The following is a 25,677-nucleotide window of genomic DNA, read 5'->3' as shown; positions in this document are numbered from 1 at the left end:
AATATTGGTTCATAAAATTTGTCTCCCTGTTATATGAGTTCATGGCTGACTGATAAGAACAGATATTACAACTTAGACTGCTAAAAGAGTCCATTTATTTATGATTACTTGTGCAAGTACTTCCTGAAACAAGTTGAATTTGTTTAAACTTCACATTTTTTTATATTTCTCACGGTCATCATTAGGATGAAAGATGAACAGCTTGATTTTATTCAATTTGAGATTTAAGCATATCAATTAAGCTTTCATCTAAGATGACTAACAGACAAATAAAAATAATTACAACTAAAATACAAACATAAGCTATTCAGGTTAGAAGTTCTGGTTTGTGCTAAGTCTCAGGGAGTCAGACATGCAATGACTGTACCAGCTGTTTTTAAGGTCAGAGCACTCAGCACACCTTGTCGGTTAAAGTGGCTGTTTCATGACCAAACCATGGTCCTCAAAAATAAACATACAGAGAGTACTGCTCCAAATACAATACCTGTATTACAAAATTCTGCTGCAAAACGAAGTACTGGTAATGTTGAAAATGGGGTCTGTGCTCTGGAGAGCACTGCTCTGATGTAGTACAAACCTGCTCTTCCCGTAACATAGACCCTCACAGTACACATAAACACTCATGTCACACATCTTATCTATGGGAAAATGTTTTCTTCAACAAATCTTGGTAATTAAAAAAAAAAAAAAAAAAAAAAAAAAAAAGAGTCCTTTCTCTCCTAGTGATTCATGATTCCTGTGAAAGCACAGGTTGCTATCCAGCCTCCAACAGTTTGGGGGTGGGGAATGAGAAATAAATCATGAAAGCTTTATGTTAGTGCTTCTCTTCTTGCTTTGTCTACCAATATCTGTCAAGGATGAAATAATTCCCTGAACACTCAGAAGGCAAGTTTTGTTGCTTGAATCAGCTGATGGCATGAGAACAGAGCTCTTCAGCAAGTACAGCACAGTCCCTGTCATTCTAGTCACCAGCTTACCCAGTTCAAGAAGACAAAGAGCTATAGCACTAGCTACTATCTTCTCTATATGCATCATATAAAAAGGCTAGTATAGACTGATCATGACAATGAGGATTAGGGGATACTTATTCTATAAATGCACAATTCAGGTAATATTTGGCTATTACAAAAGTATCACTTAGATCTATTAGAAATCCCCTCACAATCCTATATATTTGAGACTGTTGTTTATGTAGCTCCAAGGTAACAGATTGGTATAAACTTGTAATTATTGCAAACCCTACCAGCACAGCTGCAAGGAAACTCATTTGGATTTAGAGAGAATTGCTAGGGGAGTCACAGCACTCATGTAGTTAACTCCTAAAAATATCCAATGTGAATGGAAGAAACCCAAAAACAGTCCCACCAAACACAAGCATGGAAATTGTATCGGAGGTCTGGGAGTAAAATCCAGGAAATACAATAAAGGAAGTTCAGCAAGTGAACCTGTTCAAACTTATTCTTAAATGCAGTTATTAGACACAAATGCCGATACAGCCAAGCTTTTCTGAACGTCAATTGGCATGAAAAATATCTAGCTTTCCCTTATTCTTGACAATTGCTTAACTGAAATTTGTGTTTTTCCCAGGATACGAGAATGGAAATGTCATGTGCATTACTATGAATAAAATACATGGATGACAGTATTTAATTCTTCCGGTTGATCAAGTTACGAATAATTATTTATCATTAATAATTTAATAATTATTTATCCTTATTAATAATTAATATTATTATTTCTGAATAATTATTCAGACTAAATGCAAATAATAATTGCATGTCATTGTGTCAGCTTCTTTCATGACACTTTCTTCTTCTTGAGGTAAAGAGAACACCAGACAACTGAAGAGCAAAGCAAATGTCCTTGAATAAAGTGAAATTCCAAGAATTAGGTGAGGTCAGTAAGAATTTTCTTATGAAGAAGTGAAAACAGAAACTAATGAATCCATACCTCTCAAGTGATCTCAGATATCTGAGGCTATAACTTGACAATTTGAACATAAAATCAAGATGTCAACACTGGCAACAGCAATAAATATTCGTGAAAGAGTGAAAGAGCACTCTGAATCCAAGCCGAAAGACAAAACACAACCGGTCTGTTTCTAAAACATGGCAGGTTGAGTTTCAAACGTTATCAGAAGTCATTAGGAAAAAAGAGAAAAAAAATTGTATGGTCACCTAGACATAACAAAATCTAAAAAACCCAAACTTCCTTCCCAGTTGTGATAAATCAATCCACAATCAAAGAATATTGAAATGGTCTCTCAAATTATTTGGAAGAAGCTAGGCAACACTACTAAGCAGCTCATACATACAGATCTCTTGATAGACATCTTACAAGTATCTACATAAGAAAATATGCCAGTGCTTAAAGAGGAGCACAGGCTATGGATTTTAGCCTGATCTTTCATCCGGTTTTGTAGCCTTTGTGAGTAAGTGTATCTTCCTTTTGCAATCAAGCTACATCTGCTGATATTCTGAACTACTTACATTATCTCAATTCATCGGGCTTTAACAAATAAAAGTACTAGACATGCAAGGATATAGTGATGCTATAATTTTGTGTGGGTATAAGGTATGGCAGATTCATTTTAGTTCCAGCTTTGATATTGATACCAAAGCAAACACTCCTGTTAGACAAACAAAACATTTAGGCTTACACTAAATGAGTTTACACCTAGTTATTAAAGCAAGGGCTCTAGCTCAGTGTGCATCACGCTTAGAGATCTTTAGAAGAAAACATGAAAAAATTAGACCTCCTAAATATTTTCTACATTACAAACAAACAGGGAAAATAGCAACAAAGCTGTCAGTAAAAACACACTGCATCTAAAAACCTCTCCACCTAAAAACTTATGTTAATCATAAACAGACCATGAAAAGAGAATAAGCAAGCCAGAAGAGCAACATACATAACTGAATATTTAGAGGTTTGATATCCTTTTGGAAAGCATACCATTGCAGACTGCTACAAATTCAGAATAGCTTCTTGAAGCTAAGAGATATTTCAAGTATATTAAACTTTGTTATCTAAAATAGCTTCTCCAAGAATAAGAACCCAATGAATATATATAATAAATACAGAAGTCACTAGCTCTTCAGAAGTTCTAAAACCCTTCAGCATACCCTTTGACATATGCAGAAAGAAAAAGAAAAAAAGTGTGTGCATTTCATATATATATGTATTTTGTATATTTTATATTTATACACACACATACCCCCAAATAAAGAAAATACTGTGAAATCCAACATAAGCCTTACAATCCAGAATGCTTTGCTTTGTACATCTTATAGAAGGCTGCCCATTTCTACCTAGTTAATTAGGTGCAATTATTCGTAAGTACTTCCTTGTATGATTCTTGATATTCTGAAGAATTTATACAAGATCTTCCTTGTATGATTCTTGATATTCTGAAGAATTTATACAAGATATTTATGTCTCCCATGGAACATAAGCTAAATTACTTACCTTTCTTCCTGCTAAAAGCACGATTCATGTTGAAAAAAAAGAAAAAAAAAAATCTATCCAGTCAACGATGTTTCTGGGTTTGTTTTTTTTCCCCCACTTTAACCTGCAGAAAAATAAACATAAGAAAACAGAAAATTCCATTATTATATTTGAAGTTAGCTCATTATCTTGATACTAAAGACAATACAAATGATTTCAAGAATTCTTAAATAATTCAGAGAAATACAAGGGATATGTGCTTTGCTGAGGAAGAAACTTCAGAACTGAGAAGACTGATGTTTGGATGCTCAGTGGTACTTAATACAGAAAGATATTTTAAAGCATTCTGTGAAGCTCTACTCACTGAGATTTCAGAGACACAGAGTATATCACATTATACATATACATGAAGACAAATACTAGACATAAATAGGTTGGAAAGAAAACTTTAAAATGAATGTTTACTAGAAAACATAAAAACATTCAGTTCACATTTACACTGCCCTGTTTTGTGTCATTTAGGCTGTCAGATTACTTCAAGATATGCTTTCATCTTCACATGGGCTTCACATGGAGGAGAGGCGGGTAGATCGGATGCAACACAGACGGACACGGAATAAAAAAAGTCACAATATAAAGACTCCTCTTCATCCCGGGATTCAATACTGAAAAAACCGCCTTCTATCAATGCAACTATCTCCTTACTCTGATTACATCAGACTCTACAGTAACTTCTGTATTTTCTTCACTTAAAACCACCAATACACTCTTAAATGATTGTCTTTATTTTTGATTCACAGTATTATTTTAGAACTTAGTTCTTTACCAACATTTTGCAGGGAAAAAATATAAAATCTAATGCATCCAATGCTGTTCAAAAACATCCCATTGTAGTACAGATTTTCCCTTTTCAACCACATGTAAAGATATTTCCACCATTTCCTTCCATTCTGTTCAGATCTTCCAGCCAAAAGCGGCACCAGTGCCCTTTTGCTTTATTTGTTCTCAAAGTAGTCCAGTTAAAGTGGAAAAAAAAGGGGAAAAAAATTTTTAAAAAGGTCAAAGCACTTGGTATCAGATTATCTTCAAAATCAGTTAGAATTTTACCTTTGCTTTGAATAAAAAGAGAAGTTAAGCCAGTATTTCAAATGTCATCATCAAGATGACTGACAAATTAATTTAAGATACTTTATGCAGCTCACGAACACTTTTTGTGGTGCTTGCCCCTCTTTTTAAAATAATTAAGTTCAATATCAATTAAAGCAATTATACACCAATTTCCATGTAAATAGTTGATTTTTTCAGATTAGAACATGTGGGCAATTACAGCTAAAAAACACCTCCATTTTATCTTCAAATAATCACTGAATGTGGTAGGACTACTTTTCCATACAATCCTGTGAGAATGAAGGAATAATTCCTGCCTCGCCTAAACTACAGTGTAGTACCCTAGATAGGCAACCAGCCAACATTTGCTCTTTAAAGTACGTGTACTGGATCATTTTTGTTTTACAGATTTTACTGAGTGTTTAAGAAGGGAGGATATGATGAAGTAAGCAAAAGTAACGGATATACCATCCCACTAGTTACTCTGATACAAAGGCAAGTAACAATGCCTTTGGTACACTATACAGTGGTTCTTACAGCAAAACTGCAGAAGCCTACACACACTCACAGCCATTCCCGCTGGCCGCCTTCCCTACCATCCAGACTACACAGAAAGCTGTGGATACACCGAGATCTGTGGAACCAGGACATACCCATGAGGCCTCTGAAGCCCTAAGAATCATTTCAGCAGCATCCCTAGAACAGGCAGTGGCGTTACTGGGGTAACTGGTGTTCCAGTAAGTAAGAGCTCTCCCGTCTTCACCAAGAGCTGCTAACGCCTCTTCTTGCAGGGAAGGCACAGAGTAAGACTTTCAACAGTGTAATGATGACAATCTATCCAGTTTAAATGAAGTAACAGGCAGTGAAGAACATCAGAATTTCAGCTTTTCAAATAACTGACAAGTGTGTTTAGCTTAGGGGTTTACTTTCACAGGGAACACGGGCAGCCTATTATATATGCTTAAGGATATATAAGCAATGGCAGAACTTTTTTCAGTATGTTCTCCCTAGTCAGTGAAGAAAACAGCTTTGAGTAAAAAGAGAGTTATGATTTCCTTCTCATATACTTCTGGCAGTTGTACTGCACAGCACTAGACCAATCACTTGAGTTGTCTCCACGATGGGATCATAGCATGTCCTTTTTCGGTACCCTTTTATAAAATTGTGTATTCCTGTCCTCATCCAAGAGATTACTAAGTAACATATTTGAGATGGCTTACTGAGTAGAGGACATCCTAAATAGAGACTATGCACGCACATCATGAGACTGTTGGCTAGCCACATTTCCAGAGATCATCACTGAAGTATTTTGTTTAAAACACAGTGTAACTAAGTATGTGTTTTTTCCTCCTGGATAAGGATACATTACTATTAAAGTAATCTACACTAATAAAAGACAAAATTTATTGATTACTTAAAAATGGACAGTATTTGACAAAAGTGTGTTCATCATTTCAATTCCAACAAAGCATCAATAGAACAAAATACAGAAATAGCCTAGGCAACAACTAGTATTAAAACACTTAACCAGTGTACTTCCACTTATCACAGAAAATGTTATTAAACAAGGGAAAGAAACACAATTAGCTACATGCAACTGCTTTTAAAATTTCCTCAAACTAATATGAACAACCTCATCAATCTCTCAGATGCAGAAAAAGCAGATGGTTAAATGCTCCATAAAATTTCGCTATTTGAAAAAGCAACCCAAATACCACAAGACCAATTTCATATTCCTCGGTTGGGTTTGGGGCAAGTGGGTGATATCAGACTGTCATACGCAGCAAAGTTATGGTTAGACATATCTGTGATATATTTGCTCACAATTTTCTAACAGACAAACAAACAAAACTATTAGAAGCAAGCAAGCTGTTCTGTGATCATCGATGCTAGACAGGTTTTCTGGTAGAATATGGGTTTGTTTCTGACAATGCTCAACACATGAAACTGCTGGAAGAAACTGCGTTGCAAAACAGTCTGTTAAAAGCTTGTAATGAAGTCAAAAGGAAGGTAAGTCAGAAAATCCCGTTATGGTGCAGGGGGTCCTGTGCAGAAGAGGGGAGTCCTTCCTATGAAACCACTTGTTTAGAAAGAGTAAAGCAGTTTTAACAGTCAGACACATGAGGAAAGAGAAATGTGGACCAAACCATTTCATTATTCATCACTTAGGAAGACACACCTATGTAAAGAATGTTTCTCCACCTTAGTCCTAGGAATTATCTTCAGTTTTGTCCAGAAACCAAACTCTACCAAGAAATACAAACCTGCATGTGATTTAACAAAATGGTTAATTGACAAAAAAAGTTCTGATAGGTATAAACTAAGGAAATTTAAGGTTATATCAGGTTATTTCTTTTGAGGCAGAGAGAAAAAAGAGACAGAAAAGACAAGGAAAAGGCTTAGACAATAATTTTAATTAAACTACTAATAAAAATATAAATAACAGCCAAACATGCTGGGCAAGGGGTACACATGCCACTGTCAGCCTGAACAGCAACATGGGCATGTGGCATGGGAAGTTGAGTATTTAAGTGCTATATCAAACTTTAAACAGTAACAGGGAAAAGCAAACACCATCTCCTTTTCCCTGTCTTCACTGCCATTAACCCCTTGCATTTCGCAGTGAGGTGCTTCTTATGGTGAGGAGGAAACTGCAAAATAGGGGTTGCAAGGAAACTAGGGGATTTGGTGATTGGTGTTTGCATGGTGACCTCAGGGAAGGAAGATTTGAAAATTAAATCACCACCTTCGTAATTACTTTTTAACACTAACGATAATATTGGTGGCTGACTTCTATGCTTCATGCAGCAAAGGAAGCCGAACAAAGGAAGCAGAGTGGCAGTCTTCCAGCTTCCAGCACAAGCCACTGCAGTCCTTCCCGGCTGCTGAAACAACACCAAAGCTTCCACACAGACATCTTTAAATGCCTGCGGGCTCCTTCAAAAATGCTGTGTTTTGAAATGCTTTCTAAATTTAGAGATGTCTCAGACAAGTCAAGAGAGGGGGCACTTAGGAAGGGGATGAAACCAACCACCAGTGTAACCAATCTCATTTCTCTATTATTTCCTCTTAAAAATTAGGTATTCCTCAGGATTTATTTGGGGCTCCCCCCCCCGCCAGAGAGTCCCTTGGAATGGCATGGGCTATAACAATTGCCTGGGCTGAACCACTTTTTTTGTGTGTACCTCTTTTTCATTCCACAAATAATTCTTCCAAAAAAAGTCTATAAAGCCCTCAACTTGCACCCATCCATACCCTATAATATTTATTTTTTTTTTAAGGTCCAATCTGTCCCTTCCCTGTCAAACACACAGAGTTTCCATACAAAGCCAAATTCAGCTGGAGACAACCTGAAGATTCATTCTTTCCCCTCTCAGACTCCATCCTTTCAACCATACTGGATAACATTTCTTCAACAATGAAGTACAAAATGTCTTAAACCCTGTTTCCTAAAGGGCTGCAGCACACAGGAATGTGTGATTCATTGACTTGTAATGAAACTTATGCTTGTAAGGTTACTTCTGAAGGTAAAATGAGAAACTCAGATTACAGTAACAGCTTGAAAATTCTTTTTCTGAGTTAGGCCAAAACACCATGAACATCACATGCACTGTTCCCCCCCCCCCCCCCCCCCAGCATAAACCTAATACCATTGTGACAAGTGGTTTATTCCCCCCACAGCAAGAAGTCTTTCAGACCACAGATAAAGCATTTCTCATACAGTAAATCTGCCAGAGCTAGAGGAGTATTCACAGAAACTCCAAGGACAAGCAGACAGCAGTGTTTTGCTATAAATATCAACATCAAACAGAGGCCAGGAACCAGAAAAATCTATATGAAACTCATGCATTTCATACCATTTTCCAAAAAGTTCAGGTAAGTGGCTTTTCACTGTCCCATTTCCTAAATATAACTTGCTCCGTTCAATAGGAAAAAACCAAAAATACAGATGAGTAAAAGGTGACATGGGGTTATCACTGAGACATCTGACAGCAAAAACAACTCCTTAGTTAAGGTTAGCACTAACTTTTATTTCACAGCAAGAAGAAATATCAACATCGAGAAACAGAACAAGATTAAATTTCACTACTGAAATAGAACTCTGAAGAAAATGTTTTAAAACTGCTGCAAGCACCAATAAATCCTCAGACAAGTTGCTAGAGGCACAATCTTTAGAAAGAAAAAAGAGAAACACTGAATTCACTTGTTTCAGAAAAACAGTTCTCTAGATCTGGCTTTTAAAGAGTTAGGAAAGTTATTTAATTTTAAAAATATGCATTTTTCAGCATGTTTATTTGTAAACAATTATTTTGTATTATGCTTGTCAGTGATTATGCTGACATGTATTAGTAGATTACACTATTCACACAATAAAGTTTATACTGTATTAACAAAAGAAGTAATTTTAAAAACAGCAATATTCCCTTCTTCTCAATCTTGTTATATTTTCCAAGAAAAATCAACACTCTTATTTTGTTCACTACGATAGAATAACCATAACAATGATGCAAAAGCAGCTTCCTTTTTCCTCAAATCCACAAGTGCCAGTGTCTAGTGAAACGTGGTGAAGGATTTCAGTCGTGTCAGCCTAATTTTTACTTTGCTGTACAAGAACTTACAGATGTTGGATGCTTAGAGCCAGCAGAAAGGCTTTATACATATTCTGTCTCAAAGAACTCAGGCTCTTTCATCTGCTTCCAAAAGAGAGACAGATGGCAAACATCTTGCTCACTTGCAGACAACAGGGTCTGTATTTGACATCCCATTAGCCATTTTATCATCTATATGGAATCTGAACAAGATTTTTGCCTGTCCCACTACTTTCAGATGGATGATGGACAGCCTAGGGAGCTTTGTTAGTGTTCGTTTTTTAACCACACTGGAGTAAGATTCAGTGATGGGACCTACCATTAACAGGTAAACAGAGAACAGCTCTTAAAAATGAAATGGTTCTGGTAGAAACAATACTGGACTCTTGAGCTTTTTGACTTGCAGCATGAATAATTCTCTGAAATTTTACACACATTCTCTGCTTGGGTGAATATATACAGTTAAAAGGAAATATGTGTCCTGACACTGAATATGGTTAATTTTATGTCAACATCTCCTTTTCTGGAAGAGCTGATTGTTCCACACAGTCTAGAGAAGCTATTTTATCATTGGCAGATTATTTTCAAACCCTCCACTGAATGGGGGAGAAGTATTTGAAAGACTCATTATGTGTTCTAAAGGTAATCTACAAATAAAGCACACAATTTTAGAAATAACTTAAATTCCACTTACATGCAAAAGCTCATCATATTTAGCAGATCCATTGTAGAGGTACAACACTTTAACAAAATGTAGCATTTTACTACTCCACCAAAGTATATTTGGCCAAATAAACTTGGAAGTGCATTAGACATACCATTGTGCATACATGCTCACAGGTCCCATTAAGAGCACTCTGCATGCTTCCCTCAACGTGTGCTAAATTTAATTGATGTTCAAAAGCTGATTACTGATGTTCAGAACATGATTAAGTGGAAGTGAAAAACCCACATGTTTGTTTAGACAGAAGAAACCAGAAAATTTCTGGGAAGGTACCAGAGAACAACCAGCAAGAGAAGGATGAGAAGAAACGTGCCTGCATCTCCCCACACATACACCCCTGTATTAGCTTTGCTCCTGTACAGACTTCACAGTGCATACTAGATGTTTTTCTCTGCTGCACTCCCCTCTCCAGGACCTCAGCACTTGCTCCAACTTATTATAAATGCAAAATGAAAGAAATAATCACCCTTTCCCCAAGAGCTCTGAACTATGACACTACGAATGGTTTGGTAACTCTCTGAAGTTACAGTTTGGTTGTTTTTTTTTAATTTGTAAAAGCTTTTTGGTTTGTTTGTTTTGGGTTTGTTGGTTTTCATTTTTTAGTGTAGACAATCAATACAGAATTAACAGAGATCATCCTCTTATGGAAATGAAAAGTGCGTGTTAAGAAGTTATAATCATGTCAAAGGCTGGCGGGGTGGTGGTGTTGGTGTTACATCATTATTTAAACCTATTTATCTTTAGGACTTCCGATCCATACTTTGATTTTTGTTAATTTGCTTTTAATTCATTTGGTGACCCTTGTTCAACAACTCTTCCTCAAAGGAGAACAAGAAGCCCGTATAAACTTGAGGCGTACCAACTGCTATGCAGGATGTAGATATACTTTCTTTCTTATCTTTTACAGTCCAATTTCTATGATTGTTTCCCTCCTGGTGCTAAAGGTCACAAGTTGAAAAAAAATCACTGCCACACAAATTTCTAGCAACTGTTTTTCTAACAACCCATTTATTAACTTATTACTTCTGAAACAATGACATACAAAAGACTAACTCATTTAACGAAAGTTTAAAAAGTGTTATTTTCTTCACAAAAAATTTTTAAATCCATGATACTGAACACAATCCCTTACTATTAAAATCAGTAGATTTCTCATTAATGCTAGTACGTTAAGAATCTTTGCTTTAGTTGGTTAGCCTTAAGGACAGCATTAAGTTTTATTTATACAGATAAAACGTGACAGTTTTCAAAATTTAGAAAACTTGGCAATATCCATTTTGTCACTACCACTAAATCAATCTCAGATTACGTTGAAAAATAGGTTATACTGTTTTTTAGGCTTTATCCATTATATTCCTTTAGCTAATCTTCTTCAGCCCTTCTGGATACATTCTGACTCATCCCAACACTTCGACAAGGACATGGTATTAAGTTAAAAGCACAGATATGAAACTGACAAAATAGTATTTATGACAACTTAATCTCCTCATCTCTGTCTTGTAAATCAGGTACGTGTTCAAATAGTTCATTATAATGTGTACTAAGGAGAAGCATTGAGGTTTTGCACACTATTACAGTTATTATTAATCTTATTTCAAAATTTCGGTAAGTGACCCATCCTATGGTAGTTTGGTGGAAATTACTGAGATACAGACTACTACATAATAGAACTTCCACGCCAGCAAGACAAATTTCTGCAGTTTTCCTGGATAGAAGTGTTCTGTATCTTTTCATACACTTGGGACTAAGGAGAATGTGTAAGTTTTTTAAAGTGTGATAGAGCAACAAGTTTAGACTCATTCATCGTATCACACATAGAATAGTACTGGCTGCTTGGGACCGGGAAGATGTGATTCCAGTTCCTGCTGCAGTTAACTTCCATGTGGTTGAAACATGCTACAAGTCTAACATCATGTTCAAAATTTGTTCACCTCTCCATAGAAAAACCCTCAGTGAGGCATCTCCAACATTTGGGCACGTAAGAGTGTCTTCTGTCCTTTACAAGCACAGGGTACTTTGTCAATGATGCACAGCAGCTCACTCCCCAGGTAGGCACCATTCTGTGCTGAACCCTCAAAACCAGAGAAGAGAAATAAATACAGGTAATCCTCCTAACTATATGAAGAAAATTCAGACAATTGCTAACAGCAGATTCAGTTACTGATCCCGTAACTGAACTACTGGATGTAAAAGGAGAGGGATGTGAAAAGTAGATACCAACACCTGCCATGTTTTCAATGGAAGCAGTTTTTAGGCTTTTCTATTGGAAACTGAGAGGGGCAAGAGAATTTTAAAAAAAGAAGAAAAAAACCCCAAACTTCAGATGAACTGTGCTTAAAAACTAACAATGGACCCTTGGCTGAAAGTTTCCTGCTGAATGGCATAAATGCCTACACGAGGCATTTGTTTTCCCCTTCTTTCTGTGGAGATCTGAGCTACCAACTCTGTTCTATGGCTTTGGGTACACTGACTAGATTCGTAAACACTGAAGTAAAACCCTGAAAGTGCCACAGCACTTCAGTCCTTTCAGAAATTTAAGCTTTGCTACCAAGGTTTCAAGCACTCTGTATATGGATTCACAGGGCATCAAATATGACTGTTTAAACCAGATTTTCAAATGTATTTGTGCAGGTGACGACTGCATGTTAACTGCACTTGACCTATATTCACACACCTTTAACATCTGTCCCTACCAGTCAGTACTAATATCCAGACTTCCTTGGAAAGCACAGCTCACAGGGGCTAACAGCTGTCCTCCTGTCTGAAGAGTAAAACTCCATCAGCATACATATACTCTTTCATGAGATCTACACTCTATTTCAAGAAAAGAAACTGCAGGAAAACCACAGAACATAAACCAACTCTCTACTGCACTCATGCACTAGAGAAAACACTGATTTTAAAAACCAAACCTAGGAGTCAGCTGGTGAAACAGAATCAGAACCATCAACATAAAATTGCACCCTATATGCAACCGTTACACCAAACTACATGCTAGTCTCTCCTCTCTTCCTTCCCCCAACAACAGACACTGATGTTGCCAATTTTACGAATCACACATAACTATGAAGATTACTTAAATTACTTCCAGGACAATCAAATACAAATAATACTGGTAGTGGCTAATGAAAATTAAATTACTTGATGTTTTGGATTCATATACAAACACAATTTCATGAACACTCCTTGAATAATGCTTTTCCAAAACACTTCATTGTTGCTATACAATCAAAGAATCAAACATACAAGAGACAGATGAGCATCTCTACTGGTATTTAAGTATTTCACAGAAGTTCAACAGCTAGGAATACCAAAAAAGAACAAGCTTGTGTTAAATTACAATCTTTAACAGTCTTGCTCCTACTGCAGTTTTAAATTTGTGTAAAAAAATTGAACACAAAGGTAATAATTGAGAAATACAGCAACATATGAGAAATTCTGTAAAAGGGAATAGTCATTATGTCCCAGTGCTATAAAATCCTGCTCAAACACACAACATTGTTAGCTACAGTTTTCTATGCTTTTCCAAAACCCATTCTGTCTTAATGGAAAACTTATGCAAGAAGAGTCAAGCAAAGCTCATTCTTTGCAAATTGGTTGAATATATATGCACATGCATAGATGTGCACTCTCAACTAGTTCACTGATACCATGCAGACAAAAAGGACTGTTACTGAATTCTTACAAACATCTTTAACTCTACCTTTATAAACAAAAAATTTTAAGTAGCTGTTGCAGAACTGTAATTCTCAAAGAAGCCAATCAGTATCTCAACAATACTAATGTATACCACATCAGTACATAAAATTTTCTACATATAAAGAAAAAAATATGAAGAAAAATAGTTCTGGTATGGTTGATGGGGATAAAGATGAAAATCAAAATTACTAATTAGAAGTTACCTTGAAAACTGAAAGCATAAAGCAATATGTGAATTTACTTATATGTCTTGAAAAGCTGGAAAGGAACGGAAAAAAAAAAATATTGCTGCAAGCTGGGAGTAATGGAGACATTAAGTAGTACTTGTGTATAGAAGGTTCCCCACGAGTCTGCCAAACCTCTATGCTCCTTTTTCTTCACTGTGTTTATGAATGTGAGCATGCAAGCTCTAATTTGTTTCTTGAACTACCTATATTTAAATCTTTTTGGAATTCCATGGCACAGGTGATTGCACAAAATTAATCTCACCTTTCTATTTCATCCAAGAATATGTGTCTCTGCTAACTGGATTTTCAAAAGTATACCCTGCTGGTCACAGCTCAGTGACATTTTTCAAAACAGATTTACCTTTGTGTGTTTAACCTTTCAGAAATTATCCATTATAACCGAACTCTGACTTCTTAAAGAAAGCACAAGAACTATTAATGCCACCAACGTTTTTAAGCTCCATTAAAATCAGAAGCAAAAAGATTAGAGCTTAATTACTATAGGAGCCAAAGTAAAATATTATTCTCACTTTGTAGCTCCTTCAAAATGAAAATACTGCTGAAGCTGCTAGTATAATAATTCTTTTCGAGCAGTAAAACCTCAACATGCTGCCCCTGAAACCCAAATAGCTTTAACACTCAAACTGGAGTCTACACTGGTTAGTAGGTATTAACTTTTCAAATGTCATTAGAATCAACCCAATGCTTGCAGTCTTTTAATTTACTATATATATACATGAACAAACACCCACACTTAAAGCAGCCAAAAAGAAAACTGTGATTTGAAAGCAACCTTAAGTTAAAACAAATTAACCAACCCCTGAATTTCCTTCAAATTCTCTGGAGTTTCATACATCCCCTGGGGAAGAAACATAAAGAAGTCAGAACTAACAAGCCAAATTTTATTATTTCTTTTTCTTATGCCAAACTAATGCTGGAGATAAAATTGGTATAAAAAAGGAAGGTAGTTGCTTATTAATACTGTGGAAGCTGCTTCCTCTCCCATAATGCACTTAGCATTTATGAAATCTTTCAACAAAGGATGTAGAAGCATTCACTGACGTTAAGTAATGATTATAAGTACTCCTGTGAGATTATTATCATTCCATCTTGTAGATGAATACATCAAGACAGAGACACAATACATGGCCTCCCAATGTCACTGGAACAGCTGACAGCTGCAGTAAAACCCAGGACTTCCGAACTTCACATTCCTGTTTAAGGATTTCTCTAAACTGAAAATATTTTCTAGCAGTTGTTGAAGACATTAAAATAGAGATATTTTCCTGACAAATTCTTTACAAAAAGCTTAGAGAGTTCTTCTTTGATTTACAGTCAGCATAACATTACTACAGAATCAGAACATAACTTTTCAAACAGAAGATCTCACCACTATTTCAGTAACTGATAGCTAAATGGAGGTTTCAAAGCAGAAAGGGAGAACTACAAACAGGACAGTACCAACTTCCACTAATTTTATGGACCTATTCCTCATGTTATGACCAATATCATAGCTAGGATCAACAAAAGGGGATGGATGACACCTCTACCTGTTCCTCCCTTGCCCATGGTAATACTGTGAATCACTGAATTTGTACATATTCGAGGCATTCACCATGGATTCCAGTGAAGCTTGACAGTAAGCTCTCTCTCCTCACTCTGCTTTTGGGATCCTCACAGCAGTAGGTATTCCGTCTTTCAAATGGTCCTAGCTGCCCATCCGAGCTTAATGAATCCTTTTGATATTGACAGCATCTCATATTCCTTGCTGTTGCTCTATGAACATAGGATAGTTCACTTGCTCAAGTTCTTTGCCAAATCAGGCGCTTACTTTTCATTTAAGAAATTGAAGAAATTTTGATGCAAGGATTTTCTCTTCTAATGGCTTGGAATAAAAGAGGGAGCAATCCACCACCATAGCTTGAATTCTGCTCAATTTTCTGATTTCAGGAATAATCATACATTTACCATGCAATTTTATTCAGCAATTTGTTGCTTTGGGTTAATTGTGGTTTTGTTGCTATTTCATGGCACTATGGGGATATCTTGTCTTCAAACACTTTGCAACAATTATTTAAAATGTTAGCGGTCTTCAGAATTTGCAAGACTAGTCTAAATGAGTGGTACAAATATAGGTCTGCACTGTTACAGAGCTTCCTTTCAAAAGGATGTTATTTACATTTCAGGGTTTTCTTTTCTCCATTTTTGGTTAAAGCAAGAGGGAGAAAATGCACACACAAAACCCAGTAGAACTTTCCTGTGCATCCTCCCTAGGTTGCTTTGCGTGAGACACACATTTGTGCCCTGAATTGTCATCCACATATCACCTCCAACTCTATCCTACAACCCCTATTAAACAGTTTTTGTTGGCTTGGTTTTTGTGTTGGTTTGTTTTTTGTGGTTTTTTTTTTTTTTGTGGTTTTTTTTTTTTTTTTACACATCTGCATTCTGTCACTTTTTCCAAGTGCTTCAGCACTGAACAGATTCATTCACATGAAACAACTTTGTTTAGCTCTAGATGATGAACCACCTCACTTGTAATGTTTCACAGAATCACACAACCACAGAAGAAACTAGGTTGGAAAGGACCTTGAAGATCATCTAGTCCAACCATTAAACATTTAACCATCTACACCTATTGATTTGCAAATTTGCAAATACTCCATTACAATATGTTGATCAAAATTATATAAATTGTTGTTTTGCTGCATTAGAAGATCAGCAATTTTCATTCCAAAGTTTTCAGGGGTTTTTTACCCATACAAACAACCATTCTTTGATACCTCTTTTTACTTATCCATATTATACCAGTTTGAAATTGGTACTTTTTCCAAACTCAGTCAGTAACCAAATTGTATAGAACTTCATCAGTGATAAATGGAAAGCTGCTAGCAGACACTATTTCCCCCCTGTTGAAAAAGTTAATTTTGAGAACTACCTTTATTCAGTAGGCTGCTAACCATCAGAGATCTGTACATCTTCTTCAGCAAGAGTTAATATGCTGCATTTCTGCTGTTGAAAAGATACCTACCCAGTGGCATCAAACTTCGAGCACAAAATATCACTGTAAAGGCCAAGAACATAATTCAAATTCTCTGTGATATCCACCACTAAACTCTCTGCTAGATTTTAGTGCAGTCGAAGCTGTATAACAATACAATCTTGTGATATTTCCAAGTACCAAGTTAGTTTTATCATATTATCTATCAGGGCTATTTTTAGAGCAGTGAGATCTACAACTCCTCAAACCAAAGGAATAAAGAAAAATAAACTTGCCTCTAGTAAGTAACAAATTGCCACTTTCACTCAAAGTTAAAATACTGTGCTTTATCTGCACTTGTCAGGAAGCCATATCGGTGCAATTAACACGGCTTATCTGATTAACAGAAATTCACTAAACTGCAGTAAATAATTTCTCTAAGCATAGTGGCAATTGAGTTACTAGAAAATCACCTGGCTTAATTATGTTGTTCTTAAATACCCATGTAGCTGTCACTATCATAGTATTTGACACCTTTTTTAGTTACACAATAAGGGCTTGCCAACCTGACAGATAAGTTGTATTCTATAGATGGAAGAGCAGAGACACAGAGACTGATGTTCAGGAGAACATACTTCTCTCACCACTGAGCACTAAAGGACAGAACACACTGGAGAGACCATATTTAAAGGGATATAGAAAAAATGTGCAGAATCAGGTGCTGGGAACCCAACACCTGGAAAGATGCCCTGTGTTTTGAGAGAACACCCACAAAATAAAACAATCAGAGGCGTAGAAGAATATTCAGATGCAAGTTTTAATTTTTAACAACTCCGTGGAGGGGGGGAAATAAACTAAGAGCCTTGACATTGGAAGTTTTAGATGAACACTATTCTCCAGGAATCTGTTGAAACATTGTGTGAATGACAATTCACAAAATATACAGTGCCTTAGTGATAAAAAATTGCAAAGCACTGAGCCATGTCGTTTATTCAAAGGTAAGAGAGTATTCTTCAGAGATCGTCATAACACAGCACCCACACCTTAGGGCTGTCACCTCAGCCCCAAGCTGCTGACACGACTACTGCCAAAGGCAGAGGGGCAGTCAAGCATATATGCTTTTTAAGAGTCTTACATACTAATGTCCCAGTATGGCAGAGTAAATACACGATAATGGTCATGCCTGAGAGTTACTTCAGGGCCATAAATCTGCAAAAAGGATTAAATTCATCCAGGAAAATGAAACATTCTTGCAGAGGAAAGAATGAAGGCAGCATGTAGAAGAGGACCTGTGATAGAATCCCTACTTAACACCACACAAACACAAACCCTAGATCACCATTAAAAAAATAATTTAAAATATGGTAAATTAATCTTCATGTTTCTGATTTTTTGAAGTTTCTTTAAAAATGCTTTCATTTTAGGTGCTACAAACTTCACAGGACTTGAATTTTATTTTTTTTTTTTTTTTTTTTTTTTTTAAATGCCCTGGTGTTAAAAACAGTAATACAGAGGGCCTTTATTTTCTGTTATTTTGCATTACTGAAACATGACCTATTTGGCTCTCCAGGTCTGATTTTCTTTTCTTTTTTTTTTTTTTTTCTTTTAAATAGACCAAAATCTAAGTGTTCCTGTCAAAGTAGATTCTGTTTAAATCTAGCAATATTCAATTACATTTATTCAGAAATCTCCTTTTTTTTCTTGGATTTTGTTGTCTCCATCTCAAATTCCAGCTACTTAAAAATGCAAAATGAGATGTTTTAAATAGTATACATGTCTAGTGACCCAGTTTTATTAACAGCTAGATCAAGTATCAAGTTTTTGAGCTGTCAAAGTAGAGACTTACAGAAAACCCCTCAATATGTTATGAACAAGGATATCATTTACAGCCTCGTCAATATTTAGGTGAAGCAACAGATCTTCACTCGCATTGTTTTTCAAACATTTGAAAGCCTAGTTGGTCTTTCTATTTCCAGTCCAGGAGCAAGTGAAAGTGTCCCAACTACAAAAAAGTTAATAAGGAGATAGGATTACAGAACTGTGAAAACATCACTTCTAATACACATAGGACCTTAGATAGCTCCAGTCTTACCACTTCTGTGGTATGACACAGTTAAAGGCAAAGATGAAAAGAAGGGATAACATATTATAAGAAGGAAGTAATCCAAATGGAGGAAGGAGGCGGCAGCACTTTATTGCTTTGATATTTATGCTATTATTAACCTTTTTAAATTTAGTTATGGTACTTCTGTCTATAAAATGCCATAATCAGACTTGTAACTTAGATTAACATAATAAAACTGTAAATTTTCCAGTTCTGGAACCAAATTACAGGCAGTGATTTATAAATATCAAACCAAATATATAAAAAATGAGAAAATAAATTCAAACTGAATTAAAATACAGTACCTTGATTCCTAGCAAGAATATTACACGTTTTCATGCTAAATCCATAACCATTGAGACATGAAATGTGGTTCTTTCCCTGACTCAACAGCATTGAAAAAAATATTATAGTTGATCTTTTAACTTCAGGAGAACACAAAAAATACAACCCCCTTCATCCTTGTTAGTAATGTTAACTTTAGGGAGAGAGTTCTTAAAAATAAAGTAATTGGTAAGTGAAAATAAGAATTAGTAACAGATTGCATTTGCAAGTTTAGAACAAAGTTGGTTTTTTTAATTTCACTTATCATGTAACAGGTGCCAGATTAAAAAAAAAAAAGTTACCTAATAAATAAATATCTGCTATGCAAAGCCACTGAGCTGCTTACCACAGATGGATTGGCTGTTTTTTGATTTAATGCTTTACTACAGCTCAGAGTTATGAAAAGAACAGACTTACATTTTAAAACAGGAGAGTTAGATAAAGGAGAGCTGTGTAACTTCTCCGTCTACATCTCTACTATAAAGAATAAAACATACTATAGAGTTGTCTCACAAAACTGTATGAGTTGACCTCTGACACTTTGATTCATCTGTTTAGTCATAGTGAAAGGTATACCTCTATAAATACAGAAAGTGATAGCCATTATGTATTACTAGTAAGGCCGGATGTCATATTTTTGTAGGTAAGTAAAGAAACAGCAAGTTTTGAGGAGGAAATTCAAACAGCAGAACATCATGAACCCAACTAAGCATTTAGATAGCAAACAGGCAAACTACAGACTCAGGGATTTCTTCCAAACACAGTTCAAGCAGGGCGACTGGGAAGAATCATAAACGCAAGAACAAAATCTGTTAATTTTTTTGTCTGTTTGTTTTTTTAAATGCAGATTACATGTATTCAGGCTGTTGACAGCTTTTTTGGAAACCACTTAAGACACACTTATCTCCACCTGTCATGCTGGACAGTCACTGGGGTGGAACCCCATTTCATTCCTTGTGTCATGCATAAAGTCAACCAGGCTATTCTGTTAGATTACAGCAAAGTGTAAAGACTGGAGCACTGATGCAGCAGGGCATCCAAGAACTTCAACTCTATCAAGCAGGTTTCTTTGGCTACTGACACTTCTGAATGACAGCTGATCTTGGTACTGATGAACCCCCTTCTCATATAGGCGAGTACTCGGTTCTTATGGTTATTTAACTTAACAGGGATAAGGCAGCTAGAATTGCATGTCTCAAAAACACCTTAAACTACAGGGTAATTAGAGTTTGACCTTACACATTATGCCAAAAGGCACTGCAATGCACCCATTTATATTAATAACACTGCAAAAAGTTTGAAAAAAAAATGTTTTAAAATGATATAGCTGGTTGACTTTCAGAGATACTAAAGCCTAAGGCTGAACTAAAAATAAAAATAATGCAACCTAGAAGCAGGTTAAAAAAAAAAAAAGGATAAGTGCCTATAAAGAACAATTTAATTAGAAATGTGACAGAATCTTCACCACCTGCAAACTTTCAAAAGTTTAATGGCCCTCTAAAGAGGAGTGACTCTCCTAAATACCTGGATGCCTGTGATACAGGTGACTGTAAGAAACTCAAGGTAATACCTTGAAACAGGCCTGGAAGAAACGTTGTCTTTTGAATCACCTGGCTGCAGCCTTGGGCTGGCTCCTCGCCAGTACCACAGACAATAAAGAGAACAAAGAAAAAGAAGTGATAAAACCAGTCTAACTGTTTGGAAGGGGAAGCAGGGATCCAGCGGCAAACAGACAGGAGGTATGGTGGCAGCTTGGCAGAAATAGCAAAGGAGAGAAAAAGAGTTTTAAATAAGTAGATCATGGTCAATGATACCTAGCTCACAGATCTTTACTGGTACACTGAATCTTTTCCTGTCCTCTAAAAACAGGATCCACTTCTGAATCAGTAATATGCACACACACACACACACAAACAACAAACCAACCCAATCAGGCAAACACCTTGCAATTAAGACTAGATTTCAGTGCTTTTCTTTTAGGCTAAAGATCTATAGGAAGAATTTTCAAAATTCAGACTGTGTACGTAACAACTCTGCCCTCGTATTTGAATACCATCTTAATATTCTGTCCACACACTCAGAACACCATATAAATACACTATATAAATACAAAAAATGGGTTTGTTTTAAGGGAAAAACTCTTTTTAATATATATATTTATTAGCTATACATGGTTAATATTACTTACTAAAACATACAGATCCTAACCAGGTCCCATCAATTTAGTTATCAGCCTATGAGATGTTTTGTACAGTTTTTACTTAATCATATTGAAGTACAGCTACTTAAAAAAGAATCTAGACAGTAGCTTCTGCTTCTTTTAGAAACTTTGCTAATGTACTTTAACTATTCACCATATGTGTCACTGAAAACCACTTCACAGAAACATAGCCATTCAAACATATTTAGCTCCGATGTTACTCTATCATTATTCACAGAATTAGTTTCATATATGATTAGACACACTCTTGGGGCTGTTGTGCTCCTCACTGCCTTCTGTCCCCAAACACTCCCATTTATGCTTCCCTTCTGCAGTGGCACAAGCAGTTCTGCAGAGCCAACTCTGTCAGGGAATTGGGCAGGGGAGGAAAAAAAAACCCCACAACCCAGAAACCAAAACCCCAAAACCCGTCTGTTGAAGTTTTCTTTGTATCTTGCAAAAATGGTTTTAAGTAACTGAACACAGCTCTGCATTGAACTTTCAAGAAATGTGAAACATCAGTAAACACAAAAGTCAGAGTTCATTACTTTGCTCTAACCACATGAAGACATTTTCATTATGCTCATTTATTTGAATAGGCCATTAAAATATAAATCCAAATACAGAGTCTGGGCAAACAAATATTATGGCACCTTTGATGAAACAAAGCTTTCCCAATGAAATGTTTTATGGCAATTCCACATTAAGTGCAACTGCCTTCTTAATCTTGAGATTTTAACTTCACATACCTATTGAAAAAAAGAACTCAAGGGGCATTACGTGTCCCACTGGCCCCTCCTGCAGGTCTCTAAAGAGTACTTAACAGAAACACTAACTTATGGTATTACATTCTTGGACTTCAACGATCTCAAATTCCACCTGAGGGTATTAGACCAACTGCTGTTTAAATTATGTGTAAATTAGCTGAATCATGACCCTCTACTGGAAAAATCTGCCTTATAGATCATGTCCTTAGGGAGTCAAATGCTATAATGACAACTTCCCACTGAGCTAATCAAGAATCAGAAAATGAAGTTAAAATTAACTAAAGCAGAGGCACTGAAAAGAAGAAAATCAATAGTGCTATCCAGCTGAACCAGGTCATGCATGCTAGAACCTCCTACCATTTACTACTGCAGTACATCACTGCTACAGTAAAAATAAATTCTAACCCTCTGCAAAATAACAAAGGGAAGTCGAAACATTTCTTTCAACCTCACTACAGTGAAATTAGAACATGTTCACCATTTTGGAGTTTTTAGATCCTATTATGGGTCAACATCTGATTTTGAAAGTGTCAGTGATTAATCTGGTCTCTAAGATTTCTCTGTGTGCCTATGCATTTCCATGTAATTTTTGCTGTAACTTTGCAATGCTACACTCTCTGTGTATGGAAATGGACGCTAAAACTACACAGACTTTTAAAAGCCCAAGGGTTCAATGTTCTTAAAATAAAGGACTTGGCACATAAAACCAGTTTTGTCTTTAAATTCTAGAATTCCAAATACTACATAAGTCTGCTGCAAATCAGCAAAAGAATTTGTATCTAAGCATCTTAAATAAATCTGTTTTAAGTAAGTTTATATCTACAAAATGACTCTGTGTTTTAGACTGGTAATGAGTCCTACCAAGAATATTTTTTGCCAGTGAGTCTGGCTTTGCCGCACCCTGTGGAAGGAGAGACCCATTAGGCAGTCTTTTTCAAGTGCAGAGATAAAAGGAGAATCCAGTACATAGGAGAGACTTTGAGTTGCTGTTGTCAGAAAGAATCTTTCTCCTCCCATTTGTTCCCAGGCTATAAGATCCTTTTGCAACTGGCAAGTTTTGATTTGATTTTATTTTTTAATTATTTCTCTCCACCACCACCCTTTTTTTTTTTTGTCTGAGTTCCCATATACCCCATCAGAAAGATCTTTCAACGAGGAACTCTGGATTAAGTAGTGAAAGAGTCTAAGGAAGAAACCTAAGGACTTGTATACCTGTTGTTTTATTTTAAAAAGAAAGTCATGAATGACAGCCTTTCATCCAAACCATCCAGGAAATGAGAACCAAAGGACCTGTCTGAAAAAGAATTGGGAAGTAACAGTATGAAGTCATAAACACACACACTGACTTCCTGAAAATCAGTAGTAACTCAAGGCATTCTTGGTCATCCTACAAAGATAATGCTGTAGCAATATTTCAAAATCCAAGGAACTTTTACTTGAAAAATAGTATTTGCATACCACCTATGTTGGAGACATCAAGATACACAAAGGAGATCAGAAGGGAACTGCACACTAGTGATCTGTTTTTGAGAAGTAATGAAATGATGCAAGTACTTTGAAGAGGCTGTAATACATCATAGCAATAGCCATCTTGATGTCAGATTAAAGATAACCTTTGGGAAAGCCAGCAGCATCAACAGACTAATCTGACTTTAGCTCTACACTTTCTCAGAGGTACTTCCACAGATTTGGGGATTTATAATCAAATGAAGAGATATTCACTTGCTCTAAAGCACACTGCTGCAACTGGAATAAGCAAGCCAAGAGAAAGTTTTTGTTAACCACTAGATTGCTGAACAAATACTTTTGCTTATTCTCACCTCAGAACAATAAAAGTTGTTACATAGTTTTAGCTTACCTTCCTTCACTGAGCTAAACTAAACATTCAGTTTTCCAGAAGTTCCTAGTACCCTACTCACACTTAGAAAACTTTTAAATTATTTAATGTTTTTGACAAGTATATCACAACCACTTCCATAAACTCTTATCCATAACATTGCAAGTCCCCAAATATTTTCTTTTTCTTTTTTTCCAATAATTCAATGGAAACTCACAGCTGCTGCCTTATCCTTTATCCAGATAAGCCTTTCTCTCTAGACTAAAGAGTAGAGAAGCAAAGAGACTGCAGCTTCAGTGGACTGCAGCAGTGTTACCAATCTAAGCACTGAGTTATCACTTCTGGAGAAGGGAGGGGAATAAAAAAAAAGGGGAAGAAAAAAGAGAGGAAAAGCCAATTTGTAATAGTGATGCCTACAAGCATTATTCTCTCACTCAACAAAAGGGTTACTGAAACGCAATTACTTGGACTGCGAGAGCTTTGGGTCAACAACTTGGTCCTGCCATATGCCCAGCAGCTGACTTCTTGTCAAGTGTACTGTTTAATAGGGCAAATGGACAGAAGCACCTCTCTAACCCCCAAAACCTATAAACTTAGTCTTTTGGCTTTGTTACAAGCACTTAAAATGAAAAACAAAAAAAAACAAACCAAAATAATCTAACTGGAATCATTCACTCCAGTGGACTCAAAAAAAAAAAAAAAAAAAAAATTGCATAATCATTTTCTGAAAAGCAGTTCATAGAAACAATTAAAACAGCTTACCCTTCTGCATTCAAATTTCTTGCCAAGGTACAGCGCAGACACTAATTTTCATGTGGAATAGATCACTCATTTATCAACATTTTTGAACCTTTGTTACTGCTGCTTTACAGTGTACTAGAATAAAAAGAAACAATGACAAATGTTAGTAGTGAACTGGTGTATTATCAAATCACAGAAATTATTTTCTCGTTTTAAGAAGCAATGCAAACAGGTTAATGGAAATATATTTCACACATTTTAATAAAATTTGCTGGAAAGGTAAATCAGACTAGAATGCTGGAAGCAACATTACTGTATTTTCAAATATAAATTCTGATTCAAATATGTTCCTATAATTTCCTTATGCACAACTGCCCTACACCAACAAAATAACCATTTAACAGACAGAAAAGTAGCTTGACCATTTATTAATTTAATTCCACTAAATATGAGATGTGCAAGGCATGCAGCATTAGACCAAATTCCTGTTCCTTTAAAGAAAAATTGGTTGGTAGTCCCACAATAAAATTAAAAAAAAAAAAAAAAAAATCACACTCCCACAGATGCTAGGAAATGAGTGTAGAAATGGTAACGCATCTTGTTTCAACATAAGGCAGTTCAATTCACTTTCCTGCAGAACCAGGAGCCCAAGAAGTCTGCTGCTCTATTTCTGATTTTACCAGAAAGCAGCATGTCACCTGGGCCCTCCTGAGTAACCACCCCAGCCTTCACTCCTTGATGTTCTCCATTCTGAGGTATTTAGAGGATTTTAAAACACTCTTACCTGAACATACTCTTTACTGAACATTTGGATCAGCCATACAAATTTAAATATTGATATTTCTGATAATTGCCTCCAAGGTGTTTATATTATTTCTTTCAATCCTCCTTGATCTGTTAACTTTCAGGTATCAAAGTATCAAAACCTAGA

General features: G+C 36.0%; 1 protein-coding gene across 5 annotated transcripts in view; it reads right to left on the bottom strand.

Annotated features, from left to right (window-relative positions):
• The window catches only part of GULP1 (GULP PTB domain containing engulfment adaptor 1), a 164,969-nt gene that overhangs the window by 80,212 nt on the left and 59,080 nt on the right, over window positions 1–25,677 (bottom strand). For 4 of the 5 annotated variants that reach the window (XM_074910737.1, XM_074910734.1, XM_074910739.1 and 1 more), the window contains exons 2-3: window positions 24,768–24,881; window positions 3,469–3,571 (exon numbers count right to left, since the gene is read on the bottom strand). In XM_074910737.1, the coding sequence (XP_074766838.1) occupies window positions 3,469–3,496 (28 nt within the window). In that variant the 5' untranslated portion in view covers window positions 3,497–3,571; window positions 24,768–24,881. The remainder of the gene's footprint in view (window positions 1–3,468; window positions 3,572–24,767; window positions 24,882–25,677) is intronic. The other variant, XM_074910735.1, reaches the window with a different exon arrangement.

Source organism: Athene noctua, chromosome 7 (assembly GCF_965140245.1).
Source record: "Athene noctua chromosome 7, bAthNoc1.hap1.1, whole genome shotgun sequence".
Classification (NCBI taxonomy): Eukaryota; Metazoa; Chordata; class Aves; order Strigiformes; family Strigidae; genus Athene; species Athene noctua.
Note: the sequence above shows the minus strand (reverse complement) of the source record. Positions and strands in the feature narration are given on the sequence as shown.